The following is a 26108-nucleotide window of genomic DNA, read 5'->3' on the forward strand; positions in this document are numbered from 1 at the left end:
ATACACACACAGAGGGTGAGAGGGTATTTCGAACTATTCTGACGTGGGTTGAGATAGAAAATTTGGGGGACTTCCCTGGTGGCGAAGTGGTTAAGACTGGGTGCTCCCAATGCAGGGGGCCCAGGTTCAATCCCTGGTCAGGGAACTAAATCCCACATGCGTGCCGCAACTAAGGAGTCCACCTGCCACAACTAAGGAGCCCACCTGCTGCATCTAAGACCCAGTGCAACCAACTAAATAAATAAATAAATATATATATATATATATATATATATGTAAAAGAAAAAAAAAGAAAATTTGGGAAAGATCAAACCCGGGAGGAAATGTTCTAAGCTTAAGTTATAGTATGTTCAAAACATGCATAACTTCAGGACAAGCAAATTACAGGCCCCTGAGTCTTAGGACTAAATTCATACTTTACACAAAAGGTGTTTGAATATTCATGTCAGTTCAAGTTGTGCTCTTTGTGAACATCTGATAAAAGAAGCTGAGACACTGCCCAAGAAGCCACTGCACTGAGAGAGATAATACCTCAAAAAATAACTCCAGGACTGACTACCCGCCACCCCTGGTTGATGGTGTACAGCTCGCAGAGAATGGGTCAGAGGAGCCAAAGTAATAAGAGCTTGGACTGCCATTCTGGAGGCTTCCAGGCCTGTCCAAAGAGTCAGAGAATAGTCACTTGGCTAGAATCCAAAGGCCTATGTTCCAGCTGTGTAATAAACCTGGAATTGTGAGCAAGCCACAACCTCTCTGAACCTTAGTTTTCGCATCTGGAATATGAGGGCATCAAGCCAGATGATTGCAAGGTCCTTTCCAGCTCAGAGTTCTAAGGTTTCCAAGTATACTAAAAAGCAGTAAGGCTTTAGAGAAAAGGTTGGAAGGAAACATCAGAATGTTAACAAATTAAAATGTTAAGTAATCTTTTTTGTATTGTTTAGGATTTTCTATAATGAGCAGATAATAGTTTTAAATTTTAAAAATCACCATTTTTATTTGTGAAACAATTAAATACATTCCTAAATCATACTAGAAAGAAACAGATTGTTACTGCACAGTTCTGGATCCAATCAATGTGTATATGGAGCTCAAAAAGTTTAACTTAATAATTTTAAGGATCTTGATTTTTCCCTAAGGCATCCATCTTTCCCAGTATAAGTTATGGGTATAGTTTGGAGGAGTTGATTAGTTGCAGCTCTCAGAACACATTCATGTCAAAACCTGTGGGTTAAGGCCATACCTGTTTTCTTCAGCTCTTTTATTTGCAAGTCAGGGGTCTCTTTTGGATGTTCTGAAGTCACTCCTAAACAGACATTAACATCAGGATGGAGTTCATATCTCTGCACCCTGGAGCTCTCGGTTGGCTGAGTTCTCTGGGCTCCAATAAAATCCTGTAACAAGGGAAGTACTGGCAAGGACATATCTGCAATCATCTGAATGTCACTGGTGTTTTAGAAACATATCTAGGTGTCAAATAAACTCCCTGTTACTCCTGTTGGGTAGACTGACTGTAGTCCTAATAAACGAATTAACTGTTAATTACCAATATTTAAAAGTAATAACAGGGACTTCCCTGGTGGCACAGTGATTAAGAATCTGCCTGGGGCTTCCCTGGTGGCGCAGTGGTTGGGAGTCTGCCTGCCAATGCAGAGAATACGGGTTCGAGCCCTGGTCTGGGAGGATCCCACATGCCGTGGAGCGGCTAGGCCCGTGAGCCACAATTGCTGAGCCTGCGCGTCTGGAGCCTGTGCTCCGCAACAGGAGAGGCCGCGATAGTGAGAGGCCCGCGCACCGCGATGAAGAGTGGCCCCCACTTGCCGCAACTGGAGAGAGCCCTCGCACAGAAACAAAGACCCAACTCAGCCATAAAAATAAATAAATAAATAAACCCAAAGTTAAAATAAAAAAAAATTTAAAAAGAATCTGCCTGCCAATGCAGGGGACACGGGTTCAATCCCTGGTCTGGCAAGATCCCACATGCCACGGAGCAACTAAGCCCGTGCACCACAACTACTGAGCAGGCACTCTAGAGCCAGCGAGCCACAACTACGGAGCCTGTGTGCCACAACTACTGAAGCCCGTGCCCCTAGAGCCCGTGCTCCCCAACAAGAGAAGCCACCGCAATGAGAAGCCCGTGCACCGCAACAAAGAGTAGCCCCCACTCGCCACAACTAGAGAAAGCCCGCGTGCAGCAACAAAGACCCAATGCAGCCAAAAATACAAAAAAAATAATAAAATAAAAATTTTTTAAAAGTCAGTAGCTGTCATTCACTGAATCGCACTGTGTGCCAACAGGGCGTCCCTTTTACGTACTGACACTCCGCAGCCTCCCTCCGCAATTCCCTGCTGCCCTCACCAAGTTAGGCAGTTAGAATCTTCTTGGGAACACAGAAAGGGTGTAATGAAATGAGGATTTCCAAAATATCCTACAACTTGGTCTCTAGCTTCTTCTTGGTCTCTAACTCCCTATCCCCTGAGATAGGTAAGCAGAAATAAACTCCCAACAACTTCACAGCTTACCTTTAAGTCATTTTTCAGAATATACTGGATATCTTGAAGGTTCATAGTTCGGTCTTTCTGCTTGACCTGGATGCCTGACTTAACAATGTCATAGTAAGGTTTCGGAAGCCTGACATCAGCTTCTAAATAATTTCCCAAGACTATGGTTTCTTTAATAACTGAGCCATCTAAGTCATCCCAGGGTATGCTGTCTGTTAAGGAAAAAGCCATAGGAAGGAGAGACATTAAGAAATCAGATGAAATTGTCTAACCTTTGTCAAGTCACTCAACCTCTTTAAAATTAATTTCTCTCTGTAGAAAAACTACCAGAAGCCCAATAACAAAGGAGAAACCACTTGACCCAAATAACAGGGAAATCCCTGCCACAGAGACAGGAAAAAATAGTGTCAGACTCATGTAGGTATGGACTCTCTGCCGGCAGACCTGGGAACCACAAGGGAATGTTTCCTGGTGTCAAGTAGGCTTGCCCAATACATTCATGTCATGGAAGGTGTGGTTTTTGCCTCTGAGACTGTAAACACTGCTAAATGGGGGCTGATTCTCACTCCCTTAGTGAATGTGGTATGTATGCCTTCACCTTAGAGTCCTATATGTTTGGAAGGGTTTCTATGTCTTTTAAGTGACACTGCTTATACATACGCTGGATCCTGGGTGTGTTTGATTTCACAGTTTACTTCTCAGAGGCCAGTCCTTTCCCCTCGTTTATAAGTTCTTAACATAGAGAACAGACTTGCGGTTGCCAAGGGGGATGGGGGAAGGGAGTTTGGAGATGGTAGATGCAAACTATTACATTTAGAATGGATAGACAACAAGGTCCTAATGTATAGCACAGGGAACTATATTCAATATTGAACTATAGTCAATATGGTTTTTCAATATGAAAAACCATAATGGAAAAGAATACAAAAAAATAATGTATAGATGTGTATAACTGAGTCACTTTGCTGTACAGCAGAGATTGATACAACATTGTAAATCAACTAAACTTCAATTAAAAAAAAAGTTCTTAAGGGGCACCTCACAGAGACCCCTAAGCATTGACAGCAATATTCAGTTTAAAAACGCTCCTTGGATTAAATGCATTACCACTGACAGGCTGATAGGTGGGCTTTGCTGAGTCTCAAAGAACAGGTTAAAAGAGAAAGATTTCTGGGAGATCATCTTATACCTTCCATAAACACAAAGAGGTTTCCTTAAAGAAGTTTTTTTGGCCTGTGTCCTGCATTTTCATAAAACTAAGTAACTCTTGGGGGAAAAAAAAATCCAACCTAAGAATAGGGACTTTGGTCACCGTCAATGAGCTCTTTGATATACCTGTTAAAATCTCCTGTATGATCACAGAAAAGCTGTAGATGTCTGACTTCACTGTGGCTGCCTTCTGTATGATCACCTCCGGGGCGGCCCAATTGTACAGCTGGGTGGGGAGGGATACTCGAGTCAGGTCCTTGTGTACACCTCCATCCCGGCTATGGAAGGAAACATAAGGTAGGGCTCATGTCTTAAAGGATCACTGTGATCACCATGCCACACACGTATGAAACATTTGCCTCTGAAGACTGACGACCTCCTTGAGCTTCCAGAAACCAGCTAGACCCTGAGCTAACTCACACTGCCTGCTATTCCAACGCCTGCAGCTCCTTACCGTTCCTACCCGAGCAGGCCCTGCCCTGCCTCCCACCTTATCTGGCCGCTCTCTCCTGCTCACTCCTCTCAAGTCACAGGGGCCCTCCTTCAGTTTCTCCAGCATGCCAAACACATCACCACTTCAGGCTTTGCACCGGTGGCTTCTTCTGCATGGCATGCTCTGCCCACAGATCCTAGCATGACTGGCTGCTTCTTGTAATTAAAGTATTAGCTCATAACACATATATATGGAATCTCAAAAAAAAAAAAAAAAAGGTTCTGAAGAACCTAGGAGCAGGGCAGGAATAAAGACGCAGACGTAGAGAATGGACTTGACGACACGGGGAGGGGGAAGGGTAAGCTGGGACGAAGTGAGAGAGTGGCACTGACATATATACACTCCCAAATGTAAAACAGATAGCTAGTGGGAAGCAGCCGCATAGCACAGGGAGATCAGCTCGGTGCTTTGTGACCACCTAGAGGGGTGGGATAGGGAGGGTGGGAGGGAGACACAAGAGGGAGGGGATATGGGGATATATGTATACATATAACTGATTCACTTTGTTATACAGCAGAAACTAACACAACAATGTAAAGCAATTATACTCCAATAAAGATGTAAAAAAAAAAAAAAAGTATTAGCTCAAAAATCACCTCCTTGGAGAGGACTTACCTGACCACCTAATGTAAAGTAGTCCCAATTTATTCGCTTCAGAGCACTTATTATCTGAATTTCTTGTTCATTGATTTATTGTTTATAATCTGTCTCCCCTCCACCAAAGTCAGCTCCACGAGGGTAGGCCGCTTATTTGTCTCTTGTATCACCGTATCTCTAAACTTATACCAGGGCCTCAAAGCTTACTTTTGATTAAATGAACCTAAGACTCTTTCAAGAACCCCCTCAAGCCCCACCTGCTTTATCAAAGCCTTCTGGGACTCTTCCAACTCTTTGTGTGCTTCTTTTCTGAGCTCTGCCCTCTTGGGAATGAGCCCTCTCAGTTTAGCATTCAAAGGTTCACTGACTGGCTTGAATAACTCAACTTCGCAACCAGGCTCTTTGAGAACTAAGTCAGAGTATCCTAAATGTCTTCTGGGCCAACGAGAGTCCTCAGGGTGATCAGCGCTGACTTCTGCCCACAGCTGTCATAAGCATCAAATGAGATCACGCGTGTGGGAATACTCCATGAACCATAAAGCACTAAGCAAGTAAGGCATTAATATGAACATTATGGTAGGCATTTGGTAAAGACTTGGTGACTGCTGGTTGATAATTAAGAATTAAGTTTTTGGGAATTCCCTGGAGGTCCAGTGGTTAGGACTCGGCACTGTTACTGCTGGGGTCCGGGTTCAGTCTCCCGCGGGGAACTAAGATCCTGCAAGCCGTGCAGCGTGGCCAAAAAAAAAAAAAGAATTAAGTTCCTAAAAAGCAAGTAACCAGAAGTTCTTTTTGCTGGCACAGGAAAGCTTTTAGAGGATGGGATGGACTTCTCAGACTTTGAACAAACTTCCCTAAGTAATATTTCTTCCGGTAGAACTTTTGATAGATGGCAATGAGTTCAGGAAGCCATGAAGCTATAAAAGACTATATTTTTGTTTTGTTTTCTCTCTTTTTGTTTTTAAAAGATGGTACATTTAGACTCTTTAGTTGTATTGCTCAATAGGCAAGTGTGGCCTAGGTGTCATGTGAACAGCGTGGATACACATGCAAATATTATATTAGTATCACAGGAAAAGCAATGGCGTGTTTTATTGTCAGAGATATATTCTGAGGACCTAGCATACTTGGCTCTTCACCTTGTAGGCTGACTGTCCAAAGGAGACACTTACTGACCTTCTTGGGCCTCTCAGGCTGCCTAAGGCAAGGGACAAGTTATTTACAATCAGGATTTATATCCTTTCTCTTTTACTTCCATTCACCTTCCACTCTTCTGATCCCTCTTCCTTCTCTGTTAACGCTAGTGGGGTGTAGGAAGGGAGCTTCTTTTCTGGCTGTCATTCCATGGTAGTTATTTTTCTGGGCTTCAGCTTTGACATCATTAAAATTACATTTGGCTATGGCTCTGTGATACCACTTGCAAGGTCAATTCCAGCTCTAAAGATTCCATTAAGAAGGAGTTGAAGAATAGGAGAAACTGCTGTATCATTTTTACACCAAGAGATGGAGTGCTACCCTTAACAATGACATTCAACAACTGGACCGGCCTGAATAGAGTGCTACCAAAAATAAATGTAGAACTGAAAGCTGTTTTGTATTCTTGGGTAATCAACTCACATTATGAGCTGTCAAATGTTGCTGATGGACATTTCTGCCCAAAGTTCCATTCTGAGGTCAACAAGCCCAAAAGAATTCACACTTTCCTACCCATTTACTTCACAGCCCCTCACTTGACCAGTCTGTGGACCCCAGCTTCTCAGTGCATCTCACATCTTTCCCTTCTATTTTGGTTCCTTGGTCACCACCAGGCCCTGCCCTGTGGCCTCCTGGCTGGTCTTTCTACCTTCAACCTCCAATCCATCCTGCCCCTAGAGCCAGGAAACGTCCTCTACCACCTGATTCTAGCCACAACTGGGTAACCTCAGACCACCTCTTCACCTCTCTGGGCCCCAGTTTCCTCTTCTATAAGAGGACAGCGTTGGGCCTGGCCATCTGCAAAGCTCCATTTCACTCTAGGATTCACATTTCTACTGGAGAACTCAAGTCACAGAAACTGTTATACCTCCATTTCAACAACAGATGGCGCCGCATCACTGGCAAACAGCTTGGGTTCTGTCAGCCTTCTTGAAAAGCCTGTTATCAACAGCAAAAATGTCCAAATCCCTTAGCTTCCACTGCCCTTGAACACAAAGCCAAAGTGGTGAACCTTGTTCTGAATCATTTCAAGGTTTCCCTTCAGCTAGACTCATCCATTCACTTCAAATGCTTCCTGAGCACTTACTGTGTGGCAGGCCTGAGGTGGGTGCTAAAGATGAACAACTCACGGTCCCTGCCCTCTCGGAGCTCGCCCTCTGGGGGGCCAGACACACTCGGCTGCAGGGGAGTGAAATATGCTCAGTGAGGTGGGAACAGGGCTTCAGTATAGGCTTCACGGGGTGTGGTGGGAGAGTATGTCAGAAGTGAGTTTAAAAGGACAAAAGGGAGTGCCAGGTACTCCGGAGGCGAGGAGCAGAGCCGGGAAACGGCCTGGACTGAAAGTGTCTTCAGATGGCCAGGCAGAGTGGGAAGTGATGAGCATGGCACTGCAGGCAGAGCCCGACCCTGGAAGGCTTCTCACCCTGCAAAGTGCCAGGACTTAATCTTCTAGGCCATGGGAGCCACTGGGATTGAGAATGGACCAGATCTGAGACTGAGCCGCTCAACTGGCGATAGCTGTTTGGCCTCCACCGGTTCCCACATGGAAAACTGCTCCAGTCACACCCTAACCGCTCCCCTGCTTCTCTCTCGTCCCGTCACAGCCCCTTCTCCACATGGCAGGAGTGAGGGGGTCTGCTTAACCTGTAAATTTCAGCCATGACACCATTCTGCTCAAAAAAAACGTTCACAGCATCCCCATGTTCTTAGGGTTAAATTCAAACTCTTTGCCAAGGCCCATGAGGTCAAGCACAATCTGGTCCCTGCTCCCCTCTCCAGGCAGAGAGACCAAGGGCTCATGCGGTCAAGGAAGTGAGAGTCTTTCCACTTCATTCATTTAAAAAACATGCTGAGCTCCCACTGTGTGGAGGCTTATTCTAGGCATCTGAGATATGGCAGCGGATAAAACAGAAATCCCTGCCCTGGTAGAGGTTTTCGTGTAGTGAGAGAAGTATATTATGAGCATGTGAGCAGCAAAGACCTGCTGAGAGACTCAGAAACAAAGCCTCAATGATGGTGGTAGGTGAGGACCAGGGTAAGTGGAGGTAAGCAGATCTAAGCCATGGGTCTGCCCGTGGCTGAGGCCTCACAGCAGCACAGGAACAACCCTGGGCCTAGGGCTCAGAGCTGTGGGCGACAGCAAGGAAGCACAGGGGAGATCCTCTGCTCCCCAGAACCTAGGGGCAGGAGATGGGGGCCAGCCCTCAACTCTCAGGAGGACTCTGACTTCTGCCAAATGGGAAGTGAAGCCCATCCACCAACCCTTGAATAAGGGCGTTGTTTTTTGTCACTGCTTCCCTCACAGCACTGATCCCCACCCATCTGGACCAGGACCGTAACGCTCACCAGCACCCATCGCCTTCTCTCTCCTTCCAGGATGCACAGCTGTGGTGCATTTCCCAGCCTCCCTGCAAAGAGGTGACTGGGCTCTGGCCAATGTAAAGTGGGAAGCAATGATACACACACTTCAGGTAGTCCCTAAACCCCGCTGTGTGTCCCTCCAGGCTTGCTCTTGCTCGTTGACCAGCAATGCAGAGGATACAGTGGGGGGACTGAGGCCTGAGGGATGGTGGAGCCACAGTGGGGAGGAACGTGGAACATAGTGAATGCCACCACCACCCCCCCAACACACACACACACACACACACACACACACACACCAGAGTGCAATGTGAGTGAGAAATACTTCGGTTGTGTGAAGCCACAGAAAATTTTGAAAACTTATACATGCTGGCTAATGTGTGCTCATGCTTGTTAAACGTTTATTAAAATGAGAATGTCCTGAGCAGAAATAACTTCCCCAAAGTCCCTCTAACCTTGGCTGACAGGGCAAGGCATTGGGAAACCTCTTCCTCCATGGATAGCCAGTTCAGCCCACCAATGAGGAGTCAAGCCCAGATCAGATTCTCTCTCTACAGCAAAGCACCCCCAGGGAGATCCTGTTTGGACGTCATGATCGAGGTGCACACCCACCTTTCCATCATGTACTCCAGGTTGGTCAGCCTCGCTTCCCCTGTGGAGACGATGTGGATGGCGTAGGAGCTGAGGGAACGGTGGATAAAGCCCCGAGAATGCAGGTATCTCAGGGCGTCGGAGGTCTGGAGTAGCAGGTGCACGATCACCTCCATGCGCAGCACGGGGAACTGGGCCCGCTGCAAGCAAGAGATCAACCGCCAGAACAAAGGTGACTGCGGCCCCCGACACTGTAGAATGCTTTGTAGTTTCCAAAGTCTTTTCAGTTGATCTTCACGACAGCCACCTAGTGTGCCCATTTTACAGCTGGGGAACCTAAAGCTCAGTGAAGTTAAGTGACCGGCCTAAGGTCCCACTGACCCAGGGCCCCTGGCTCCAAACCTGGGTTCCTTTCCCTCAGTCAAGCTGCTTGATAACGCAAAAAATGAGGAGAAAAGTCCTCAAAGCCTGGTACACACAGAGTGGGCCTGCCACCACCAGCAATGCACCTGCCCTGCTCCCCATCCCCAGCCAAGCCTGTGCTGCGGTAGAACCTAGACACGTAAAGAACAATCCATCCCCTACCACAGTCAGATGACCTAGAAAGTTCATCCTAGGAGGACAGAAATTCACTCACACCAAAGTACCCAATCATAACAGGTCTCTCCCCAGAGAAGTGGCATTTTAAGTTAACGCCCTCACCCAAGGAGAGGAAAGGGAACTAGGACACTAACAGGAGGTGCTCAGGCAGGAGGAATGGCGAGCCATTTCAGGGAAGAGCCCTTCCTGGAGGGTCTCTTCTCACTCCAGCCCAGGATCTTTAGAACAAAGTCATGGAGAAAGAAAAACAAATCTTTCAGGACCTCTCTGAAGCCACATCTCAGCCCAAAGCATGTTTCCCAGGGAGTCTGTGGGTCAGGGAATATGTACCCCCCTCCACCAGGAAGTCTGAAAAGGGAGAGGGGACCGATAAAGACTTGCATATAAAGGTCCTGCAGGGCACCAGTGAAAATACCGGGAAATAAGACCAGAGGCTGTTTGATTATGGTTAGCTAAAAGTGTGGCTATGTGTTTTCTGGGTCTACTGAGCTCTTAGATGTCTGATAAAAAAGCAAGACAAACAATAATAAAATCACACTAGTTCCAACATGCTGATCAGCCTTAAATGCTGTGTTATATAGATCCCACAGAGTAAAGAATTAAGAGGTTTCTCAACTCTACTGCTGGGGGAGAAGGAAGAGGGAGGAAGGGAAGGGAGGGCTGGGGCGGGGGGTTGGGGGGAGCAAGGGAAGAACCCAGGGAAGCGGCCATTTACCCGTTCATGGAGGACAGCGAACAGCGTGCCGACGGCGACGCGCTCGTACACGAGGCGGGTCTTCTGCAGGCCCTGGGACAGGCACACAGCCATCAGCTGTAGCAGGTGAGGGTGCCGCAGCTTGCTGCAGAGGGAAGGAGGCTTCCGATGAGGCAGAGGGAAGAGGGCATGATGGAAGATGGGCGCTTTCGTTTCTTCTTGGCACCCTGAACGCACTCCAAACAAATACTATTTGCACAGAATGTTCTTCCAAGAAAGTGGGATGGGGTGGGAGTGGGGTCTCTGTTGGTGGAACCCTTGACCTTTCACTGATCAGAACCTGAGGGCTTTGGGTCATCAACGACAATGTCACTAAGAGCTACTAAGCAAGGCACTTTACATACATCAACTTGATCCTAACAACCAGTTGCAAGAAAGGTATCATTACAGTTACACTCATTTTAGAGATGAGGAAACCAAGGTCAGGGAGATCTCAGGCCCAAGGTCATAGACCCTCACATCAAAATCCACGCTGTGGGGACTTCCCTGGTGGTCTAGTGCTTAAGAATCCACCTTCTAATGCAGGGGATGTGGGTTTGATCCCTGGTCAGGGGACTAAGATCCCACGTGCCACAGAGCAACTGAGCCCACGTGCTGCAACTACTGAGCAAAGGAAGATCCTGCATGCCACAACAAGACCTGACACAGCAATAAATAAATAAATATTTTTTTTAAAAAAAATCCATGCTGCGTCCATGAGCCCTTCCAGCCTCCTTGAGTCCCTTTAGGATGACTTCCCCAAAAGGAAGGATCTGGCTTTACAGGAGTTGAGTGATTTCCTCAGGAGAGAACTCGATGAGCCAGGGCCTATTCCAAGGCCTCAGCAGCCCTGGTATGAAACCGAGGATGGATTTCCTGCCCCTTTGAAAGATTAACCCCTGAGCCACAGGAAACCTAAGGTACTGAGACCCATCAGCGTGTCCTCAAAGGAGAGACATGGTTCCTTAGACACGTGGGTCTCCAGCAGAGCCATGCTCTATGAAGACAGGCTTGCGCGTGCTGACCTGATGGGCACAGGGCCCAAAATAAGGTGGGCCTCGGGGACTGCAGAAGAGCCAGCCAGGCCTGAAGGCTGCATTCAGAGACCTGTGTTACGGGGAGTTGATCAGCTGACAGAATTGAGCCCCTACCACCACCATTCCCACACTCAGGCTATTCATGAGTTCTTCTTTTTCTTTCTTGGCAGCCCTGGGAAGTCAAATCAACCTACAACGAGGAAATGCTGAGGCTGAGGGGGCTGGTCTCCACCCTCAGGCACAGCCCTGCACAGCCCTGAACTTGGGTCTGAAATGCTCTTGGGTTTTCGTCTCACCTGCTGTGCTCTTGCTCAGCAATTAACAAGTCAGCCAGCCGCAGCCTGCGGCAGTGCAAGTGGGTGGGAAGATGCAGCTCCTTCACTGTGACCCTGTTCCCGTTCCACAGCAGGCTACAAGGGCAGGAGAGAGTGGGAGCAGAAGGGAATGAGCAGCCACTGCTTCAGTGAGGAGCTCTGTAGCCAGAGATCAGAGAAGTAGTGTTTATACAGACTCTGTAAAGCCCCCACCCCAGCACTGCTGGGTCCTCCCTCCTACCACCCCCGGGGCCTAAAGCACTTCAGGGACTTAGTGCAGGTGGCAGGAAGTCACTGAAGGATTTAAGGGAGGGAGTGACTTGATCAGGTTTGTATTTTAGAAAGACAAGGGTACCAGCAGCATGGGGAATGGGAGGGCAGGGGTGGTCTGGAGAATGAGAGACCAGTTAGGAGGCTAGTCTGGGGGAGGGACAGTGATGACGTGGGCAAAGGCCACAGCAGTGGACAGAAGAAGAGGGGATATGACAACAAATATGTGGCACGGGCAGGAAAACAAGAAGCATACCTGCAGGGGATACAGAGCCTTGCAGGGCTGTAGAGGCCTTTTTAGAAGGGTGTGACTTCTAAGCAGGGAAGAGGCAGCCAGGTTCAAGGAGGACAAGAGACCTTGGCCAGGACTACTCCTGTGACCCTGCAGTAGGCAGGTCTCTGGGGACTGAGAACATCCCAGGGACTTCCATCACAGCCAAATCCTATTACTGCTGCCTCTGCTGCATTTGGCTGGTGAGAGCCATGCAGGGCTTCAGTACCCTTTGACCTGAGGCCAGACAGCCACCCCTATGCTGCCTCTAATTCTCTAGAGAGTAGAAAGGTTGAAACACTGTCATGAGTAATCTTTCAGAGCGGTTGTTCTCAACAAGGGGCCATTTGGCCTTGTCTGTAGATGTTTTGGTTGTCACAATCACAAATGTAGGGGGTTGCGGGGAGGCAAACAGAGCTGCTACTGGCATCTAGTGAGTAGAAAACAGGGACACTCCTAAACATCCTACAGTGCACAGGACAGCCCCCAACAGTAAAGGATAACGAAAATGTCAATCGTGTCCTGGCTGAGAAATCCTGATCTAGACATCTGCTTTTCAGTGTGTCCTTGTGTTTGGGCAGAAACTCTCCACACACAAGGAAGTCACACAAAGTCCATTCTTCCTGTGGGACTAAATCTTAACCTCCACTGGCCAGCTTCCACTTACTTGGTCATGACCATGTAGGGGCCACTGAAGAAAGAGAAGGTGGGCTCATCGTCAGCTTGAATCACTTCCTTTTCTCCAATTACTGGAAGCGATCCTAGATAAGCCAGCTGCATGCCCCCTGTGAGATAAAACTGAAAGCAAAGCACAGCTTCAAATGGTGGGGAAAAAGAGAAAGAAGTAAAATACCTCCAGAATTTTACCAGCCAGCTAAAAATAAAGATAGCTGCTATTTATCAATTTGCTGAATACCCCTATGCACTGGACATAATTCTTTTTATTATCTTTAATCTTCCAAGAAGCACTGCAATGTTGTAATACTCTTTCCCTTTTGCTATCGAGGAACTGGAGGCTCATGGGAAGAGGTCAGATACCTGCCTGAAGCACCAGGCCTCAGGTGCCTCCTGAGGCACCCACAGAACATGCCTGGGGCCTTCGCTGGGAATTAAAGGATCATTGTCTAAAACTCCCCAAATCTAGCCCAAAGGCATTCAAGAGAACTCTCCAAGGTTTCCATCATTTTTTAGTAAGGACAGGACTAAGAGGTACTTGTCCTGCAAGAGCAGTAAAGAATTAAAAAAACACTTTGGAGAGGGAGTATTTTAACTTTCCATAGGAAGGAAGAGTTGGACAAAGTTGTGGGCCCTGGGACCAGAGCCAGGGCCGGGTGATTCCCCAGTTAGTCCTGCAAACATTGGGTGTTGGTAGCAACGTCTTACCTTTCCAAAGCCAAAGCTGTAGATATTTTGGGCAGAAATGACTCCAGCTTTAAGCAGTCGGTTAGGAGAGCCATTAGGGCTTCTAGAAATATTTAAAAGAGGAGAAGAAAAGTAAGGATTAACTACCCATATCTAGAGGAACAACGCTGAACCAAGCTGTCAGAATGTGTAGCTGGTTTTGTCTTTAGTACTTGACAGTGGAACTGCAGATGATGTAATAGTCAGCCTCTGAGAGGGCCGCTGTGATTCCCATTTCCTGGTATTCGTGCCCTTGTGTAGCCACACACAGGTCAGAGAGGGCTGACCTGTTAACCTAACGGGATACTGCAGAAATGACGGAGTGGTGTGAGTTCCAAGGCTAGACCCCCCAGGACTTCTGCCCTGATCTCTCGCAGCATTTGCTCTACAGGAGGCCAGTTGCCATGTTGTGAGGACACTCCAGCAGCCTAATGGGGAGGCCCAACACCCAGCAACGGTTTGCTAGCCATGCAAGTGAACCACCTTGGAACTGGATCCTCCAGTCCCAGATGACTGCAGCCCAAGCTGCATCTTGACCACATCTTCATGAGAAAGCCAGAGCCACCCAACTAAGCCATTCCCATTGGAATGGCTGAGTTGGGTGTAGCCATTCCTGACCTACAGAAATGATGTGAGATACAAATATTTATTGTTGTTTGAAGCCACTAAGTTTGGGATTAGTACAACAGATAACAAATAGAGATGGTCAAAGTTGGAAAGAATCATAAAGCATACCTTGTCCAACTTTCTCATTTTACAGATGGGAAAAATGGAGCCAGAAAGGGGAAACCTGCTGGCCTGAGGTCACAAAACAGCAGCAGGGACTAGGCTTTGGCCCTGTTAGAAGGAACTTGGTCTGCCAAGATCCTAACGCTGGCAGAAGAGGAGGTGTGAGAGATGGAAGACCTGAACCAAGCAGGGGCTCCAAGGCCAGATGAGGGATTTGGGAGTTTAACCAGATAGCCATGAGGAAGACCCTAAAAGGGTTTTTAGCAGTGAGTGGCACAATTCGATTTTCATTTTTAAAAGGTCATTCTGGATGCTGAGTAAAGAACCAAGATGGACAAGAGTGGCAGCAAGAAGAGCAGTTAGGAGTAACTGGTCCTCGAGGGAATCGTTAACTCATCTTGCATGAGAAGCATCCAGGTCATGAGAGGAAAACCAGGACTCAGTGTGCACAGAATGGGATGGGGGAGCCTGTGAAGAGTGTGACAAGTCTATTCACCCTGATCACAGAAAAAGATGCTGTCAGAGAAAATCAAAATGGAAAGAATTTTCCACATACAAATCCTAAGTCAATAAAGCCCAGGGAACTTAAAATAACTCTCCTGAGCATGAAGAGAAGCCTGGATGGAGCTCACCTCCTGCAGCTGTGATGGGGACAAGGGGAGGCTGCCCACCCAGGTGGCAGCAAGTCTTACACCAGCTTAAAACAGCCCAAGGAACCTTAAATTAAGCATTTGTGTCTTTTGCAACCTTAGGATATAAAGGATGCATGTTCCAATAAAGGAACATGTTTTCCACGGTTCAGAGATGACAAAAAAAAAAGCTAGCCAGCCGCTCTGCTGAGAAAGCGTCTGCTGGGCAGCCCAGGCCTGAAAAGTTCCTTCCTTCCCTGCTAACCATGGGGTGGTTCCCACTGGAGCCCAGAACTCATTTCCCCCAGACGTTCCTGGAAGCAGGGGGACAACTGATGGTTTTCAGTGGCAATATCCTCTCCCTCCAAGCTCACCCCTTTGGGTGGGCCAATTGCTGGAAGGGACCAATGTGGAGGGGACCGAGGTGGTCCATGCTGCAGGGCTCCCACAAGGAAGGCGGGGATGATGCAGAACATCCCAGTCTGCTTGAGGCAGCACTCACCCCTGCATGAGGCCCCCAAACCGGGGCAGGCCACAGATGAGCCGCTGAGGGGAGTCAATCTTCTTCAGGAGGTCATAGGAGAAGCCCTGGATGATGGCCTGCATGTGCGCGGCACAGCGCTGCATGAACTCCACCATCTGCAATACACGGCAGAGACAGTCAATGCCCACACGGCTAATGGCCACCCTGGCCTTCAGTGGGATTGGAATGGTCTGAGGGGAGTGGTCTGAGGAGACAGGAGCCCCCCACAGGGAAATCTCTGGAAAGGGAAGGGCCCAAGTGATTTCCTAAAGATATGGAATGAGATGATTCCATTTTCAGGGAGCTCATTTGGCAATAATTACCTCCAAATCCTTCATTCAACAGATGCGGAAACTGAGGCAGGAGGAGTATTTTAACTTTTGTCCAAGGCCCAATAGCTAATGAGCAGGAGAACCAGAGAGAAGGGACTCTGCCCATCTCCCCCTTCCCTCCATGTGCCCTTTACATTTGTTAGATTATTTAGCCCTCGTTAAAACACATTATGCCTGCCAGCGTGTGGCTACAGACAAGTTACTTAATGTCAATGCACTTCAGTTTCCCCATCTGTAAAATGGGGACAATAATAGTACCTACCTGAGAGGGTTGTTGTAAAGATTAAATGAGCATTTAATTTAACTCAGAACGTCTGATGCACGGTAAGTGCCAGCTAAGGGTCAGACGAACCTACAGTTGTTCTCCCTCTCCACTGAACGGATGACCAGAAAAGTTCATTAGACTTGCCCAAGGTTTACAGTTGGTTAACTGGCTTCATCCCAGACCTGTGTGTCCAATGTCAATGGCAAGGCCACTACAAGTCCTGTGCTGTCCCCAGGACCAGCCTCTGCCCCTGGGCGCCTGACTCCCAGCCCTGTGCTCTGCCTTGGGTGTGCCTGCAGGGCAGGCCCACACTTACTGCGGTGCCGCGTTCCTTCCCTGCTGCCAGAGCCCAGGTCTCAGGGTTCCGACCCTTCTCATCGTGGAGTCGAAGATCACCCCCTGCATCCAGCAGTTTGCTGAGGATCCACTGATTGCCTGAAAATGCTGCTGCATGGATAGGAGTGCTCCCATCAAAGCAGCGGCTGGAGGTAGGGGAGGGGTACAGTGAGTGTCCATGGCAACACTCTTCCCCTTCCATGGGTAACACAGGGCTCCTTTTCTACAAAGGCAACCTTTGGTGATGAGAACTGTAACAACACCATTTGTGAGGCCTAACAACACCTATCTGGGGCCTCAAAGAGGCTTTATATACATTCCCCTTTTCCATGTTTACCTCCACCCTTCAAGGCAGTATTATTTCTCAATTTATAGATGAGGAAACGAAAGGGCAAAGCCAAGATTCACACCCAGGTATGGGTCTGGTTCGAAATCCAGTGTTCTTTCCCCACACTCCCCTGATACTGGCTGCCCTGAAACAATTTCTTCACGTCTGTAGTGCCCGGTGGTCAGGCTGGTGAAGCACAGCCTAACCAGAGACCATCTCATGTGACAATGTCTCTACTTCCCAAGTCCTACGGTAGAGGCCCACAAACCTTGGCATCAGCAATCTGGTCAAGGATCTACAACTCAGAAAAATTTAACCAAAACCAATAAACTATCTGAGACATGAAGGGACAGCCTTCGTGAGATGTAAAGATGTGATACGTACCTGTGGTTTCCTAACCTGGTTGCATGTCAGAATCACCTGCAGAGCTTGCTTGCTCTTTTTGGTTTTTTTTTTTTTGGCCGCACCCAGCAGCATGCGGGATCTTAGTTCCTTGACCAGGGATCAAAGCCCCGCACCCCCTGCAGTTGGGAGTGCGGAGTCTTAACCACTGGACTACCAGGGAAGTCCCAGAGCTTGCTCTCTTTAATTTAAAAAGAAACACAAATGGGAGGAGGAAGCAGAAAGGTAAGGAGAAGAAGAAATAACATGAAAAAGGAGGAGGAGGAGGAAAAGGAGGAGATAATAAAGATAAGAAGAAAGTCTCCCAACTCCAGACCCACAGTTCTCTTGCTGAGAGGCAACTACTGTTACAAGTTTTTGTATCCTTCCAGAAATTTTCTATGCATATACAAGTAGGAATAGGAATATGCTACATTAGGAACTCCCTGGCAGTCCAGTGGTTAGGACTCAGCACTTTCACTGCTGAGGGCCTGAGTTCAATCCCTGGTCGGGGAACTAAGATCACACAAGCCGCATGGTGTGGCCAAAAGAAAAAGAACGTGCTATATTAACTGTTATGCATTTACATTTTTTCATTTTAACAGTATATCTTGGAGGGAATTCCCTGGTGGCGCAGTGGTTAAGAATCTGCCTCCCAATGCAGGGGACATGGGTTCAAGCCCTGGTCCAGAAGATCCCACATGCTATGGAGCAACTAGGCCCATGCGCCACAACTACTGAGCCTGCGCTCTAGAGCCCGCGAGCCACAACTACTGAGCCCACGTGCCACAACTACTTAAGTCCGCGCACCTACAGCCCATGCTCCGCAACAAAGAGAAGCCAATGCAATGAGAAGCCTGCACACTGCAACAAAGAACAGCCCCTGCTCGCCGCAACTAGAGAAAGCCCACGTGCAGCAATGAAGACCCAATGCGGACATAAATAAATAAATATTTTTTAAAAAAGTATATCTTGGAGAAATTTCCATATGAGAACCCACCTCAATTCTTTTTTAACAGCTGCATGGTATTCCAATGTACAGATGTACCATAATTTACTTAATAAGTCATTGGGATATTTGTCAAAAATACAGATTCTCAGACTACACAACAGACTGAATCATAACCTGCAAGCGTGGAGCCCAGGAATGTGTACTTTTTACAAGTTCCCCAGCTGATGCCAATGAGGCTGGCCTGTACCCAGGCATCTGGGAACCACTAGGATATCTCATTGTGAGCTCTCCCTTATTGCTGGGTCTGATAAGTAGTCCAGCACACTGCACTATGGGAAATGTAATATCCTCCTTGCTTTAAAAATAAATTTGTATAATGTTTTACAGCCTTCTAATCATTCTTCCCATAAATAGTAAGAGAGCTGGGTAGGGAGAGAGAAGATATTATCTGTCATTTCTTGTGAATGCTAAGGAAGAAAGAAATAATGTTTTTTATACCCAATTAACCCTTACAAGGGAATCCAGGTCCAAGTAATATCAAAATGTGTATTGTTTTATTAATTTATCCTAGAGGTTGAAAACTGGAGGCCCACAGATTGATTTGGCAACCCAGAGGCATGTTTTATTTGGTCCACATAGTGTTTTAAAAAATAACTTAAAGTAATGGACAATATTTAACACTTTGGGGATTTCACAATAAAAACTGGGATTTCCAGCCTCTTGGAAATTTGGAAGATTTGGCCTCCATGGCTTCCTTTTCTGCCCAGCTGCAACAGATGCTCCTTAGACAGAGCCTGTACCCACTGACCCCACTTAGTCCTTCAGGCATCTGACTCTGTGACCTCAATAAGCCCAAGCCATCACAGCAGTTCCATTAAGCACTTAGGAATACAACTTGCCCCCAGAAATTTCCCTTCCCTTGATGGAAAATATTTTTAAAGCACATGAAAGCATTCCTACCACAAAATAAGAAGCTACAGGGTCTGCCTTCTTCCTCTTGATATTGTCCTTTCCCACCTCCCCCTGGCATCATGGGGATTTCTTAAAAGGGAACTTCTGAGTTCTTCAGATGCTGGGCTCCTGGTCTCAAACCCTATCATTACCACAATGCACCATTATGGACCAGCCATTTAAACTTTCTGTGTATCAGCCCCCTAATCTGGAATATTAAGGGTTTGAATGATTTGTTCTTTAAAGAACCTAGCTCTAAACTTCCACAAAACAGATGCAAATGCAGATGACTAGAAAATGCTGCATTTTTGCTGAGGAACTGCAGCACCAATATGGCCTCTCTACAAAGCTGTTATCTGCAAACATCAAGTGAGATAGCCCTTTATTTCTGAGTTTTGACATTAAACACTGATACAGTAGAGAAATATGCAAATATCTGCAAATATGCGAGTCCAGAAAAATTCTGGAAGGAAACAAAGCAAAATGTTCACTGTGTTATGTCTGGGTTTCGGAATTCTCACTCTGAATGGTTTTTTTCTTTATACTTCTCCAAGCTTCCAAGGTTTTTCCCACTAAGCAAACAATTTTATAACAACAACAACAAGCTTTCAACATCAATACTTAAAAAAAAAAAATTAAGCGGCCTCCTTATGTAAGATGGGAAAGCTATTTTATGACTTATGATTGTGCATATTCTGGCATTCCTGTGACAATCAGCTGGAATCACAGAAACGCTCGAAATCTGTTTCTGGTTCTGTCCAATGGGAACTGTAAAAATACCTGCTGTTCCCTGTTGAGGAGGTGGTTGTAAAGCTCTAGTGAGCTAGTGCCTGGGAAGGCCCTGGAAAAAGCAAAAATCCTACACAAAGAGAAGAAATGTTCACTTGCTGTTGATTCGTTACACTGTGTTGCTGTTCCATATTAAAATTTGGACTCAGATTCTTTTAAACCACAACTACAAAAGTCATCCTGACAAAGTGGTGCCAAATATATTAATTGGTGAAGAACTTGGTTGTGGGATACGTTAAAGTACTTAAGCAAATCATACAAACTATAATGCGCGGTGGGAATACATAAACAGTACTTGTTAATGACTAAATGAGTAGAAAGGTTCACTTATTTCATAGGGCCTAATAAAACTGCTCAGAAAACTCTCTATTTACAGTTAAAAGCATGTTTCTGGGAATCTCCTGGTGGTCCAATGGTTAGGCCTCTGTGCTTCCACTGCTGGGGTCCCAAGTTCTATCCCCTGGTTGGGGAACTAAGACACTGCAAGTCACGCAACCAAAACGGTGAAATAAACAAAAGCATGCTTCAACGTTAGGTATACAAATGTATTTCATTGATATAAATTAGTGCAGGTTCTTTTAATATCTTATCAAATTAGTTTCCAAATACCTCAACTTATTTTAAGAGCATATTTTCTAGATAGTGATGTTATTATTACTTACTGGTTTGGATCCGATCCATAATCCACCAGGACATTAACTAATTTCGTAAGGCCTAACAATGCCGCAATGAAAAGCGCTGTCTGGCCCAGAGAGTTAACTGCATCGACATACACTCCTGCAAAACAAACACCAAGGTCAACACAAATACAAAAAAAAATTAAAATTTGTTTTTACAGTACTTTCAGTGTATTAATAATGCAACTTTTTTTTTTTTTAAGAAAAGGAATGAAAACCTTCAGAAGTCAAAATAACAGAAAAGGTCACAAATCAAAAATAAACCACAGGGCTTCCCTGGTGGCGCAGTGGTTGAGAGTCTGCCTGCCAATGCAGGGGGACACGGGTTCGCGCCCTGGTCTGGGAGGATCCCACATGCCGCGGAGCGGGCCCGTGAGCCACAATTACTGAGCCTGCGCGTCTGGAGCCTGTGCTCCGCCACGGGAGAGGCCGCGATAGTGAGAGGCCCGCGCACCGCGATGAAGAATGGCCCCCACTTGCCGCGACTGGAGGGAGCCCTCGCACAGAGACGAAGACCCAACACAGCCATAAATAAATAAATAAAATATTAAAAAAAAAAAAAAAAAAGAGCAACAGAAGAAACCATAGGGTAAATATTGGTAAACTGGAATATATAAAAGTGAAAATTACTTGAGGTTCAAAAATATAAAAAACAAAAAAACCCCACAATCTTTACCTTCAAGTGCTGTATACAGAAAAATGTTGCTAAAAAACATTTCACCTCACGCTGCTACGCGAAAAGGAAAAGCGAATTAAAACTGTTCTGCGTTTCATAATTTCCCAGCAGATAATAACTTAACTACATCATACGCTGAATGAAACGCAACATGAAAGACTCAACATCACTACACCACCCAACTGCTAAAAAAAAAAAAAATTCAAAACTAAGCACAACAGTAAACCTCACTACATGCACTACACAATTAGAAAAAAAAAAAAGCACAAAGAACAAAAGGACCTAACCCTCAATTACACCCATCTCAAAAACCCCAAAATCAAAAAAAAAAAAAAAAAACCTACTCCTCCTCTATGTGACAAGTAATATTTGCACATACCTTCACACCTCCCAGAAATTCAACCAAAAAAAAAAAAAAAAAAAAAAAAAAAGCACAAGTTTACTCCTCATAATTGTTCAAACCGAAACCACTCAGACTGCATTCATCTCCCTCTCACTCTCCAAAATGAAGAGAAGAACGATCATCAACGGCTAAAGGAAACTGCAAAAGCAACACCAAAAGCCAACTTCACGCTCAGGAGAGAACACTGCATCTCCTCCTCGTGGGTTCGGGTGCTCTACACGTTCAGAGAAACTTCTCTAGTAACAAACTATAGAAATGATCCCTGAAAGTATAGTCTTAACACAATCGTTTCTGTTTTTCCGAGGTGTAGGAAATGCACACATAATTTACTGATGGTTACTTTTTCTTACAGCACTATTCTTCTTGAAACGTACACTGGAATATGTTGTCTGAAGAATCTTTCCAATACCGAAGCCCAACAAAGCGTTTTGAACCCTTCTGCGTTTCAGAAGACATTTCAAGTTGTCAATTTAATTAACATACAGTTTTTAAACAGCCAATCACACGCCAGTTATTTCCAACCCCGCCCCGTTTCGCGCGGCAGTTCCGCAGCATCAGGATTACGTAAAACGCTGACGACTACAACGTGCGCCGCAGCTTGAGGACTCGCCTCCTTTTAGACTGGCGTAGGAAGAGAGGAGATGTCTCACGAGAAAAACTTACAAGACAAAGTGGATGCTGAAAGCAAAGACCGAAGCCAAAAACTATGACGTTTGCAAAGCACACCATTTATGCTGTGATCAAAATAACAAACATATAAATATTGTTTGGGATTTTTTTCCAAACCAAGGAATAGTTATGTAGATAAAAATTGTCTTTAAATAAGCAGGATAATACATCATTACCCTGCTTAAAGCTTTAGTAGCTTCCCAACTCTTGGGCTAAAGACAGAACTTCTCTAAATAGTTTACAGGGACTTCCCTGGGGTCCAGTGGTTAAGACTCCGCTTCCACCGCAGGGGGAGCCAGTTTCATCCCTGGTCAGGGAACTAGGATCCCGCATGACACAAGGCCAAGGCCAGAAAAGAAATAGTTTACAAGGTCCAGCACAGCCTGGCTCACACGCACCTCTCCAGCCTTATTTTGCACCAAATTCCCTCCCCCTCACTTCAGCCATAATGAACCACGTACTGTCTTCCACATACTCATCGTGTTCCTTTGCACAAGCTGTTCTCTCTGCCAGGAACGTTCGAAACGGTGGATATTTCACCTAACTCTGGAATATTCAATAAACCAATACAACATGGTGCCTGGCTTGAAATAGTGGGAAGAAAGTTAAACTTCCCATAAAGCTTGAAAAAAACTGAAAAATGAGAAAACATTCAGTGGAGAAGAGGTGGGAAAACGGACACTCCTAAAGGCAGTTGGCAGTGTGAACTGTTAACAATGCTTTTGGAAAGCAATGCAGCAGTATCTATTAAAAATCTGAACCAGAAATCCTGCTTTGAATATTAAAAACCCATTATGTAAAGATTCATTACAAAGTATTTTATCAAAGCATTGTTTCTGGTGATACAAAACTGCAAAAAAAGAAAGAAATCTTAATATCCACCATTAGGGGCACAGCTGAATAAATTATGGTACATACAGATAATAAAATATTAAGCAATTAATTTAAATGAATTAGATCTGTATCAATTAGAATAGAGATAGACAAGATGCACTATTGAAAGCAAAAAACTAATAAGCAGGCAGGCAACTTTAGGGAGTTCAATCAATGAGTGGTATTAGCTAAAATGATGGATTTAAAGTATCTAACAGAGTTTAGCAAGTAACAACTACTCTATAAATATTAAAAATTAAAATCCCAACATTCTTGTAACCACTAATAGGATTTAAGCTTAAAAAATAATCTATTTTGTGCAAGTAATACAGGTGCTTTCAGGAATGCAAAATTCAGTGGCACCCCATGTCCTGCTATGTATAGTACTGTAATCACAAGTGGGGTCCGGCTGCTCGCCGCTCAAAAGCCAATAAAGATGCAAGCTTGGTGGACAGGAAACTTTGCTTTATTTTGATGCAGGCAACGGGGTGGGGGTTGGGGGGGTGGACTCCTGTCCAAAGGCCGATTCCCCCCACCCCAACCAGTGGACAAGAGCTTTTATAGAGCGAGGGAGAGGACTACATGCAGAACCAGCACGGTCAGCTCTGAGAGTCATCTTGAAATTGGTCATGCAGTGGTCTAACCAGCGCCATTGTGATTGTTTTGGGTACAGTTAATCTTCAGTTCCAGGGTTGGTTTGTTTCCATTTCTTTGCGGCAAATTCTCAGAATTGTGGCAGCTTATGTCATGACTACAGCCTGGTCATCATGTAGTTAACTTCTTCCACCTGGTTGGGGTTTCAGTATCTATATAAGACAGTGCACGGGATGTGGCTCAGAATATTATCTATAACCCTCGAGAAGGAACTAAAGGTCCTTCACTTTGATTACTGACTAAACTATTATTGTTTTGTCCTGTTTGACTGCTTTTCTTTGCTTCTGTATTTTATCACTTATCTCATTAAACTTATTCTTTGGGGCTTCCCTGGTGGTGCAGTGGTTGAGAATCTGCCTGCCAGTGCAGAGGACACTGGTTCGAGCCCTGGTCTGGGAGGATCCCACATGCCGCGGAGCAACTAGGCCCATGAGCCACAATTACTGAGCCTGCGTGTCTGGAGCCTGTGCTCTGCAACAAGAGAGGCCACGATAATAAGAAGCCTGCACACCGCGATGAAGAGCGGCCCCCACTTGCCGCAACTAGAGAAAGCCCTTGCACAGAAACGAAGACCCAACACAGCCATAAATAAATAAAAACCCAAAGTTTAAAAAAAAAACTTATTCTTTGGCTAAAGTTTTTCCACAGACAAAAGGCAGGCTGAGGACATCGGGGGCAAGGTCTATAGCGTCCTGCTCCGTTTCAGTAGAAGCTCTTTAACCTGGGATTTATGGCATCCTATAGTCTGGTTCCAAGCTGCCTTTGTCTTTACTTCCTAAAACATCTCGTACATACCCTATCCTTCAGACACAACACACACACACACACACACACTAAACTACTTGCCATTTGTAGGCTCCTTTGTTCTTTTGCTCCTGTATAAATTCCCTCTGCTCCATATTTGTTGAATAAACAACCAAATAAATAATTATACAGATAAACTTACAGTATCAAATTATCATCTATTTTCTTTAAGCATTAAAACCAAAACAAAACAACAACAACAACAAACAGCACAGAGGCCTCTGAATATCTGCCGATATTGCACAGGTTGATTTCTCATGATTTTGTTGTCTTTTCATGTTTCTTGAAATAAATATGTGAATTTCAAAAAAAAATGAGAAAAGCAAGTTGCAGAATGTGTTTAGTATGATACCACTTTCATAAAGGCAGGTTAGCAACTTTAGAATATATGTATATCTTTGATTCCACTGGTTAAAATAACCTCTTTTATTTCTTCATTTACTTTTTAGTTTTGGCTGCGTTGGGTCTTCGTTGCTGCTCGCGGGCTTTCTCTAGTTGCGGTGAGCGGGGGCTACTCTTCGTTGCGGTGCGTGGGCTTCTCATTGCAGTGGCTTCTCTTGTTGCAGAGCACGGGCTCTAGGTGTGTGGGCTTCAGTAGGTGTGGTACATGGGTTCAGCAGTTGTGGTTCGCGGGCTCTAGAGCACAGGCTCAGTAGTTGTGGCGCACGGGCTTAGTTGCTCTGCGGCATGTGGGATCTTTCTGGACCAGGGCTCAAACCCGTGTCCCCTGCATTGGCAGGTGGATTCTTAACCACTGTGTCACCAGGGAAGCCCCTGTTTATCTTTCCTTCTTTTTTTGGCCGCGCTGCACGGCTTGCAGGATGTTAGTTTCCCCACCAGGGATCAAAACCAGGCCCTCGGCAGTGAAAGCATGGAGTCCTAACCACTGGACAACCAGGGAATTCCCTGAATATATGCTGTTTAATAAGGTCAGTTTTCAAAGGCATTACCACCTCCAACAGGAAATTAAGCCTGCTTTTACTTAAAGGGAACTATATCACATAATATTCAGTAGAATTAAGAGATTTTGTTGATTTTTCTAGCCCACGGTTCAATGACAAGCGTTATATATTAAGAGACCCAGCATAAAACCAGAGTAGATTCCTAAAGTAGATGTCAGGAAAAATATCTGACTTATTAGCCTGGAAAAATTTAAAAGGGAATCTCAAAAATCAAAAGAAAAATGTTTAGATGAAGAAAATGAAAAACAAATCAGCGTACTAGACTGACAAGGCGAATTTTATTTTATTTATTTATTTATTTTTTAAATGTAATACTGTTTATTTAACTTCAAAAACATTTCAGCATTCTAAACATACAAAAAAAAATAACAGAACATTGCAGATCGTGTTTAGTACAGAAGGTTCTTGAACTTTCATCAATGCAGTGGCTCTTGGCTTTGCTGACAATGAAGAGTTCTATGGTTTGTTTAAAAAACAAACAGTTTAAAACTACCGCACTTCAACTAAAAAGGATCCAAAACACTTCTCATGCCAGCTGACCCCCCCCCCTTTTCCACAGCTAAGAATGGCAGCGGGATGCTATGTCTCTATATACAGAAACAAGA

The 26108-nt window shown here is 45.5% G+C and overlaps 1 protein-coding gene and 1 non-coding gene across 7 annotated transcripts in view; both read right to left on the reverse strand.

The window, feature by feature from the left end:
* The window catches only part of TEX14 (testis expressed 14, intercellular bridge forming factor), a 91157-nt gene that overhangs the window by 38169 nt on the left and 26880 nt on the right, over positions 1 to 26108 (reverse strand). For all 6 annotated transcript variants that reach the window (XM_059906525.1, XM_059906521.1, XM_059906524.1 and 3 more), the window contains exons 3-13: positions 20448 to 20562; positions 16365 to 16530; positions 15431 to 15567; positions 13553 to 13634; positions 12837 to 12967; positions 11611 to 11724; positions 10260 to 10383; positions 8966 to 9144; positions 3835 to 3986; positions 2521 to 2711; positions 1241 to 1391 (exon numbers count right to left, since the gene is read on the reverse strand). In XM_059906525.1, coding sequence (XP_059762508.1) covers positions 1241 to 1391; positions 2521 to 2711; positions 3835 to 3986; positions 8966 to 9144; positions 10260 to 10383; positions 11611 to 11724; positions 12837 to 12967; positions 13553 to 13634; positions 15431 to 15567; positions 16365 to 16530; positions 20448 to 20562 — 1542 coding nt within the window. The remainder of the gene's footprint in view (positions 1 to 1240; positions 1392 to 2520; positions 2712 to 3834; positions 3987 to 8965; positions 9145 to 10259; positions 10384 to 11610; positions 11725 to 12836; positions 12968 to 13552; positions 13635 to 15430; positions 15568 to 16364; positions 16531 to 20447; positions 20563 to 26108) is intronic.
* On the reverse strand, positions 21605 to 21819 carry LOC132356294 (small nucleolar RNA U3). The gene has a single exon (XR_009499816.1). It is a non-coding gene; the product is annotated as a small nucleolar RNA U3 (small nucleolar RNA).

Source organism: Balaenoptera ricei, chromosome 20 (genome assembly GCF_028023285.1).
Source record: "Balaenoptera ricei isolate mBalRic1 chromosome 20, mBalRic1.hap2, whole genome shotgun sequence".
NCBI classification, from domain to species: Eukaryota; Metazoa; Chordata; class Mammalia; order Artiodactyla; family Balaenopteridae; genus Balaenoptera; species Balaenoptera ricei.